The 9,923-nt window shown below is 35.1% G+C and overlaps 1 protein-coding gene across 1 annotated transcript; it reads right to left on the reverse strand.

The window, feature by feature from the left end:
- Positions 1–209: 209 nt before the first annotated feature.
- Positions 210–9,640, reverse strand: LOC107808528 (valine--tRNA ligase, mitochondrial 1-like). The gene is made up of 15 exons (XM_075240095.1): positions 9,589–9,640; positions 9,192–9,250; positions 8,672–8,752; positions 7,809–7,978; positions 7,612–7,684; positions 5,287–5,352; positions 5,130–5,213; positions 5,055–5,069; positions 4,788–4,943; positions 2,856–2,939; positions 2,663–2,742; positions 2,365–2,437; positions 1,976–2,278; positions 1,706–1,876; positions 210–355 (listed from the first exon to the last, which is right to left on the reverse strand). The coding sequence occupies exons 1-15, from the start codon at positions 9,638–9,640 to the stop codon at positions 290–292; spliced, it is 1,533 nt and encodes a 510-aa protein (XP_075096196.1). The 3' UTR covers positions 210–289.
- Positions 9,641–9,923: the final 283 nt, after the last annotated feature.

Consider the following 9,923-nt stretch of genomic DNA (forward strand, 5'->3'; position numbering starts at 1 on the left):
GCATTCACAATGTAGCCATAGGGGCTTGAGAGTCGTGTTTAGGAGGAGAACTTTATGGGACAAGTGTTAGTGTGTCACTTGTGTTTGCCTCTTCGTGGGGTTGTTCTCTCGATATTTTGTACTCTCTTTTTATATAGTGGATTGCTCATCTTCGCGGTGGACGTAGGTTAGTTGACCGAACCACGTTAAATGTTTGTGTCTCTTTTGGTATATTTCTCCTTTGTTGTATGATTTATCGTCGTTCAAGGTTTGTTTTGCTAGCTTCCGCATGACACCTAGTTTTTCGGTCCTAACAATTGCTTCTTGAACAAATCCCAAGGTGCATCTCATTATCCTTAGCACCCCTGTAGAGACCCTGTAACATGAACCAGACATCACATCTTAGCCACATTCTACTCAACTAAGTCTCTCATAGAAAGCCCTATGCCCCATTTTACATAACATAGTTCCATAGGTAACAAACTTAAGCACACTTCAAAAGTCTCAAGAACTAATAAAGCTAAAAGTCAAACATGATGTTACATACCAAAAGGAACAAGTTGGAACAGAATGTAGTTTCACCCAATTCCAAGTAATAAAATACTCAAAATCCATCTCACTTTATGTTATGGAGTCTACTAGGTCTGAAGTATAAGGTGTTAATTTGACTCGTGTGTTATATGCTCGTGGTAAAAAAAGTTTCGAAAAGGAAACGCAAACAGCAAGACCTGGACACTCATTGAACCGGAAGTTCAAAGATGGAGAACCGCTACCAAGGCTTCTGGAGATCTGCTAATAGATCCTCTGCTACTGAGACCCTACGGCATAACTTGTTTTCGTTAATAAGCTGAATGCAGCTCATGCCATTTAAGTCTTATTTTCCCTAGTTCTGAGTGTAGTGGTTGTAATAGGGAATCATAGCCTCCGCCCTGATACATATGACATTTTCTGTTTTGGGACATCTCAAGTTTTTTACGCACTTAGACTTACTAGTATTTTTCATATTTGATAAACGCATAACATAAAAAAATCATCTACAGTATATGAAAATATATGAAAAGCCAATATTTCGATGATACTTTAATAATAATTAATACAAGATTTTTTTATAATAAATCATCTTAAGTATGTTGGCCTAGGCTATACTATATATAGCACATGTATTTGTGTGTTTGTGTGCAGACAGACACACACATAGCAAATTGGAAATTCTATTTGAAGGGTACTTGTATATTAGGCACCCATCAAATTTGAACCATGAATTTTACAGAATGGTCATAAACACAATGCCCAATAGAATATATTTTTTTTAGAACATGTACAACACACTTCTTACATTGTCGAAATACTCTTTCATTTATGCTAACACATGCCTGAGAACAATTTGTTTACCTTTTCCTGGACATGGAATGATGGGTTCAAACAGAGAAAGAATATATAAAGATAGACCAACCTTTATGGCTATTATATTTCAATTTCTTCATATACCTTGACATACTCATGCTGGATAGACATGGGTACAAACATGGATATTTCAGATGCTAGTGGGTATATCACATCCATGGATCTTTTTTTATTTTTTGATGAAGACGTCCATGGATTTTTTACATGCAAGACCACACAAATTGTCATAAATAAGAACAAATTAAATTTCCATATATACATGCATGCAAGTGTTTTAAATTTCATTTCTAGCTAAGACAGTACAGAAAAGTTATCAAGGTACCTTTTCCTTTAAAGCTTCAGTCACAGCGACACGAGCTTTGAAACGAGGCATTCCTTCAAAGTATGCACCTGCATTCCTATTTATTTTCCCATCATCAGTAAAAATACTAATGAATTCAAGTTTGTGACGCTGTCCAACCTCAAAATCATTAGGATCATGGGCTGGAGTTATCTGCAAGGATATTCAGAGAAATGGTCCATAAGCAATGATGGATATTTGGATATACAAGGAATTGTTTCTCCACATTCAAAATATAAGGATATAAAGTACCTTAACAGCACCAGTCCCGAAGTTCATATCTACTAGTATTTCATCACAAACTATTGGAAGCTTTCTTTCATTGAATGGATGAATAGCAAATTTCCCATGAAGGTGACTGTATCTTTTGTCTTCAGGATGTATAGCAATTGCAGTATCACCAAGCATAGTTTCAATTCTGGTGGTCGCCACAACAATTTCACCAAGGCCACCTTCCAAGGGGTAAGCAAATGATGTCAGCACCCCGAACTCCACAGGCTCTTCATATCCAGGAACATTCAGAAATGTCTTCTCCTTGATGTCTGCATATTCAACCTACAACAAGCAAGTAGATTCTACAGTGTATAAGAAGTATTTGCTACACCATCTAAAACTTGATACTGAAGGACGACTTGGCTCACCTCGATATCAGAGATTGCGGTACGCAAGACACAATCCCAATGCACCATACGTGGAGCCCTTGATAGATGATAACTAAAGGTTAATATAGAGCCAGAACTAAAGAAACTTGCGCACTCAAGAAAATGTTACATCCTATCCATAGGCAAGAAGATAGCAGTAATGAGAAGAGATGGCAGAGAGAGGAATCCTATTCACATGCACGGTTAGAGAATAGTAGACAGAGAAAATGGGTACATCCTATTCACATGCACATAATGAGAAGAAATGGCAGACAGAGGAAGAAAAAGAGCTACATACCTGTATATAAGACCTTCATTGCCCAGCCTAACAAATGCTTCCGTAACAGCCTTAGACCTTTTCTCATCCATGGTAAAGCACTGATTTGGGAGAACATGTGTTAGAGCGCAATAAATAAATAAGTAAAGTATACCTAGAATAACTTCACGATTTTCTCGACAGACGGAGAAAAGAGTAAAATCTCGATTCATACCTCACGAGACCAATCAAGTGAGGCACCCAGGCGACGTAATTGCTTCAGTATTGTACCCCCACACTCATTCTTCCAATTCCAGACCTAAAAAAAGCTCAGCAAGTACAATTAATAAATCTATGGGCGCAATCAATTGTTAAAAGTTAGTACTTGGCTTCTTTATTTAACTCTTCAGCAGAGACCTTGTTTCAAACAGAAAAAGGCAACAGTTGGAAGGAAATTATAGCCATTAAAGTCATTTTTTGAGGGGAATAAATAGCTAATAATGATAGACCTCAAAATAAGTTCAAGACGTTAAAAAGGTGTTAGCACTTAATAGTATTTACTCACTTCAGATATGAAGCTCTCCCGACCAATATCATGTCTAGTCTGATTCCTCTCCCGCATGATCTTCTTCTCCACAACAACCTAGATTCAGCATCCACGACGCACGGTTAGAGAATAGTAGATAGGAAAGCAAATAGCAGAAAAGATCATTTTATTATAAGTAAAAGAGAAAATGTATAAAGTACCCATTAAACTTGTCAGGAAAAATCGTTTACACACCTAAATATTACGGGCAATCTTTTACCCCCTTATTCTAATCTTAAAAGAATTTAATACCCCATTGAGTGATGACCTGGCATGAAAAATGCAGTTCATTTCCTAGATGCGCGTGAGACACAAAAAACAGCTTAAAATTAATTTAATTGTCCAGGTGTCACTTTCCTATTGGATAATCTAACTAATTAAACTTAATACTAATTTTTTCTCTTTACTAATTCATTTTTCTTTTCTTTTTCGTTTCTCTTTCTTCATTTTAACAGAACCATGGTTCTCCACTGGCCTGCCATTATCATCTCGTGCCATCCTCTTCCTCCCCATGCTTTGAAACTAGTCATGTTTTATTTTTTGCTTCTCTGTTTTTCTTGTTGAATCTCTATTCTCACTCTTCTTTTTCCTCCGCCATATTCACCTAGCTTTACAAACTCCATTTCATTGCTCATATTTTCTCCCTTTAATCTCCTCGATTTGATAGAAACATAAGTTCTCTTAAGCAATTGGGTCATGGATTTAGGTTGGAATAATTTTAATACTTGATTGGAGAACTTGATATTTGCCAATACCATTTTTCGTAGAAGGAATTTTCTCTCCTTTTCTCTTCGATCTGGGTGTGTGAGATTGATGTGAAGGAAAAGTTGTCAAATTAGAGGTTTGAAAGTGAAGTGGTAGGGGGAGGTGGTTTTGATTTTTCAGAGACAAAGTTTATGGGTTTAAGGAAAGTTATGGTTGTGACTGCCTTCCATGGTTGCGGGCTGCAAGAATAATGATGAAGGAAGGTGGAGAAGATGAAAAGAAAAAAAGAGTGGAAAAAGTAAAATAAAAAAAAACGAAATAGTGCAGTATTTAATACATGGCGCGTGTTAAACACAGCCCACCATAAGACTCGTTAGGTATTTTGAAGAAGGTATTAAATTTAGTCTAGATAAGAATAGTGGGGTGTTAGGACACCCGTAAATTTAAGATATGTAAATGATTTTTCCGAACAAGTTTAATGGGGTCTTTATGCATTTTCTCTAAGTAAAAAATAAGTGGATTAAATTAACACCCTGCTATACCACGATCTAACCCCCTAACAAATCTTCGAGAAACAATATTGTAGAGGTTTAGGAACACTAAACTTACTGACCTAAATATTATCTTATTGTTTTAACTTTTAGTAGCTATTTAGTCTTTGACTCTGATTCATCTTGATGAAAATGTAATCTCAACTCCTCTCCAAGTAACTTTGATATTCAAGTTGTGGCGATATGAATGTATCCAAGTAATTGTCATTCCGTAAAGACCATACTGAAACACTTCTTCTTTTGTTTTTCTTCTACATGAATATGATGTTGAGATTTTTTCCCCGAACGTGACTGGTGCATTCTAATTTAAGAAAAATATTATTACTTTAGTCCATCTTTCTTTTCTGAATATTGACATATGATCCAAAAAGCCTGTCTCTAGCAATTTGCATATCATGTTCAAACTCTGAACGAGTTCTGTTCCAGGCACCAAAGCAGTATATATAGAATATTCTTCTTGAGTGACAGCAGTTAGCAAAACCTAAAAAAGAACTCCACATACATCTGTATAATATTTTTTTTTTTTAATAAGTGTATCTGTCTGAACATCATGCCCCTCATAACACAAAATCTAACAGAAGTCCTATCTCACATAGTTCCATATACTCTGCAAATGCAAACAAACATGAAAACTGGTTAAACTCATGATTTGACATGTTTGACACACCTGGGTCGCTATCCCAGCATGATCCATCCCTGGGATCCACAAGGTATTGTATCCAGACATTCTCCGCCAACGACTAATTGTGTCCTGGAAACAAAGGTAAAATATAAAATCCGTATAAATAGATGAACCTCGGTACTACGATCGGTGATTCTGATACCTCGATGGAAGCAGTCAGTGCATGCCCTATATGGAGAGCACCAGTCACATTTGGGGGGGGCAAGACCTGCATTTAAACAAAGAGGTAAGCAGCTCAGGATAAAGGAGTCCAAGCTATACCAGGTACACAGTAACAAGCAAGACTTTCATCTCAGCTTAATTCCCTCCCGAATTATTGAGCAACACAATTTACCAAGTGATTGTCTCAAATGAAAAGATACCAGTAAAGTCCATCTTTATCATACTCTGTATAGATTTTGTTGGGATATACTATTAACCATGCGGTTTGAACATAGTATTATATTTTATTCTTTATAGAATAATTGTTTATTTAATTTATTTAATTCAATAAAGTACTATTTTAAATAGATCATTTGTTACATGTATGTCCTTTTAGTTATGTAGTAGACAATTTAGTGTATGGAGTCTTAGCTCATGCACAGAAGATTAAATTGTTGGTTCTCATAATTAATAAACTATGTTCACAATCAAAAATATTGTGGGACAAAATATCTTGATGATTGTAGCACAAGATTGTTGTATAATTTGTCTTGATTATGGGAGTAATTTTACTCCAACTTCTTGTGCTAGTATACTCAGTGTATATTGAACGGACCAAGTAGAGAAAAGATGTTTTTGTACTGAATATATAAAATATTTTCTCTAATTCATTAAATGAGCTTATACTCCTAATCTTGATATAATTATTATGATCAATGTAATTTGTTTATTGTTTTGATTTATCAAAAGGTACGACTCTATTTAGAGTTAGTATATGCCTAATAGATTGGACAATAACGAATAACATTTGTGAATAATAATTAGTTGATAGAATCTATGACTCGGTTTTGGGTTTGATGATACCCCTTTATGTAAGCTTATAAGTTTTCATGTGAAAACCCGGCCGGTGGATTTTGTATCCGTCACATGAAATAGTTTAAGCGGAATTATAAAGGATTTAATTAGTTAATTGAATTAAATTTTTAGTAATTTAATTTAATTAACTGGTATTTGAAATCTTAACATGGGGAGTTAAAATAAGTGTTAATGAATTTTCGAAATTCATATTGAGGAGTTCAATTGCAGTTTTTTAGTGGAATAAATTGCAATTAATTATAGTAAGAATTAATTCATGCTAATTTCGAATTAATACTATAATTAGTAGCCTCTTATTATTTCTGTGGTCCCTGCTATACCTAGTAAAAATCTGGACAGACTTGGGTAAAAAGTAGCTTGGGAGAAAAGTTTTCCTTTTGAGTTAGAGTATGATTCTACTTGTAGAATCCTACACGTTTTTTGAGCCCTATTGTGGCTTAATTTCGGGTCTATTAAAGGAAGACTAGTTTCACCTAATTACTTACCAGTTAGTTGTATTGTTCTTGCCCACCAAATAGCAAAATCGTCCAAGGTTTTACTAGGCAAATAGCAGAAGACTGCAGCCCTGGATTCTTGCTGTTTGGAAGGTTTGTGCAACTACTTCAAGAGGTCAGTGTTTCTAATCTCGTTATTATTATGTTATCTAGTTTACATGTATTTGATGCCTGGTTTGTATGCTTGCTTCTGTTGCGCATGTTCTAACAGATTTTTCATTTTTTAAATTTCTGGGCCTATATGAGCATTCAGCCATTCACTGTAAGTAAGTAAAAGGGAGTCTCTCCTTGATGACATGAAATTCCATCCAGGCAGAGCTTTGGTGGGTAATCTGGAGAAAAAGCAACTCCAGAATGTTTAAAGACCAAAAGGATTATATACTTAGTCTTAAGCTCAAATGTACTGTTTTGCTTTTTATGTTGGAACAAAATGGCTGTTGTAAATGATTTTGACTGCCATGTTTGACTTTATTAGCTCACTGTGGAATATGTGAAGTCTAACATTTGTTTCTGTTGCTCTATGAAACTAGAGCACACACCTGGTACCAGTCTGTCTTAATAAAATAAAATAAAGTAAATAAATTTCCCTCTAATTGAAATAATAACATCCTCCCCATAAAAATCCTAGAGAAATGAGAGATTGAAATTGACAACACTGTCCGAGAATACTCAAGGAAAATGAGCAACTGAACCTTCCCTTCCTCTTTTTGTTTAGGGCACTTCTGCTATCCATGAGAACGAGGGTAGAAAAAAGTTCCCAAAACTCAGATTATGACACCAAAGCAATAACAAATTTAAGGGGTCTAGATGTACACATATTCAAACTTTAACATCCCAGTAAGTAAAATTGCTATGTTATGAGATAGCAACATGTGCTTCGCCTTATAAACTATCTCCTAACTCATAGTAAACATAGTTCCTATATGTCCTAGATATTCATTCGACGGTAAACTTACCATCACAAAAGCAGGTTTAGAGATGTTTGGGTCTGCAGTGAAGAAATTGGACTTTTCCCACCATGCATACCACCTATTCAGTTTAGAATAAAGAATCATAATAGTGTGCTAACAAGAGAAATATCTTTTCTGAATAAACATTGTTTTTTAAATAAGTATAATTAGCAAGTAAAGGTGAAAACGAATTTCAAACTCACGATTTCTCTACAGCACTTGGATTATAAGTCTGCCATTTTACGGAGAGCTGTTTCTTCTCCCCCAGAGGTGTTTCTGGTTCAACATAATCCGTAGGATTTTCCGTTTCTTCACCTTCCCTTTTTGAGGTCTTCTTCTTAGCCGTCTTGGACACATTGGAGACCGCTTGTGCCTTAAAGCAGACAAAACCATGTCAGAGAAGCAAAAATTAGATAAGACCAAAAACAACTTTCATAATTTTAATTTATCACCTCTTGTAATAGATGCACCAAGAGTTCCGTAATTTCTTTTCCTTCAAAACTAATATATGGCATAACAGAGATAGCTAAGAAGATAAATATTTATGAAATACACAAATAAATAAAAGTAGTAGGAGTAGTTTTTTTTATCTGTTTTGCTGCTAATTCCGCTTTTTGTGCAGCCTTGAGTTTTTTCAATTTTTTCTCTTTGGCCTATCACATCCAATAAACACAAATGTACCACTTAGTAAGGTGTAAGCCCCAGTAAACACATATTGAAAGCACTAAAAGATGTTAAATATTACTCCGTCTGTCACAATTTATCACTAAATTTTAACTTTTAACTTCCCAATTTACCTATTTGTAACCTAATCTCTATGACTTACTTTAGACCACAAGTTTCAAAAGTTTTTCTTCTTTCTTAAATCCGTCCCCATTCAAACAACATCGGCAATATCTATCTTAGAATGTCTTGAATCAATCAATCAACTACTTCAAACCTAGTTTAGAATCTACATACTTGAATATCACGAAAATTATTGTTGCAATGTCGAATTGCAACGGTTCATTGTGAAGAATTATCCATCACAACAAAACTAAATAAAAAATATGGTGTTCAATCAAACCTTTTTCTCCTTTTTCTTTTTCCTTTCCAATTGTTCAGGAGTTAATTCCTTTCCATCTGATGCTGATGTTGCGGCTGGCGCCTATCAAAAATTAAAGTCACTCTAAAAGCAAAAAACACAAAATAGCAAATCAAACAGAAAATTTGATTCTTACCCTAAAGCGGCGTATAAGAATACGAAGAAATTGGAGTATGACGAAGAACCAGCGACCGATCGACTGAGTCCGGGAGGGTTTTGAGAAGACCTAACACAAGCCGTAATGAGTTTAAGAAAAAAGCTTGAACCTTCAAAAGGTACATAATTACATACAGCACCAATATGCCAAAAAGAAAAAACAAATCAGCTTTTTATTATTGTGCCATGAAAAGCATGCAGACCTCTTCAATCTTCATGCCAGTTGAAATTCAATAAATAATTTACCCAAAAAACACACAAAAGTAATCGGAACCTAACACTAAAATCAGATTCCTTTCCAAACCAGTCTCAATCCCAAAAAAACATAACAACAACAACAATGCACAAAGAACAAAAGCTTTGGGTGTAACGAGAAACCACAGTCGAAAGAATCATTAGAACTACCTTTAAAATTGACGAAAAAGTAAAGGAAAAAGGGCGAAGTTGCTTGTTGAAACCCTGTTGTGTACTTTACTTTCGGGAGTAGTGATTGATGAAGGGGCGGATTTATTTAAATTGTCTAACTATTTTCGAGTTTTTGATCAAAATTGTCTCTTATGGTTGAGGGTAGGTTTAAATTTGTCCTTTATATATTATTTTGAGCACTTATTGTCCCTTAAGTTTAAATAATTTGATGCACAAAACTAACGGCTGCTTTAGTTCTGTCATGAAATGCCTGACGCCGTAAAAACAAGACCCAAATCGAAGTCTTCTTCCTAGCTAGAGCTAATGAAACTAGATACCTGAATTTGCCAATGATATACTCTGCAACAGTATCCGCTCCTTATTCCTCATAGCTTTCCGAAAGATTCTTGCCCATTCAACTAGTCAAGGAATTACATGAGTTTGAGAAAACTGATCTAGCCGACTAGTTAGCTGCACGTGGAAACTGGAAAGATTGATCTTGTGAGTGAATACCGTGAGCAAATTTGTGAAATTGCTATAGCAGAATCTGCTAAGATAACTTACACTAAAAACTTATTATCTTCAAAGCATGGATGGTTCTCATGCGTTGTTTGACCACTCAACTAAAAATTAATAATTGCAGAAGTGCACTAATGGCCCACCAACATATTCA

The sequence above is a fragment of the Nicotiana tabacum genome, chromosome 20, assembly GCF_000715075.1.
Source record: "Nicotiana tabacum cultivar K326 chromosome 20, ASM71507v2, whole genome shotgun sequence".
Classification (NCBI taxonomy): Eukaryota; Viridiplantae; Streptophyta; class Magnoliopsida; order Solanales; family Solanaceae; genus Nicotiana; species Nicotiana tabacum.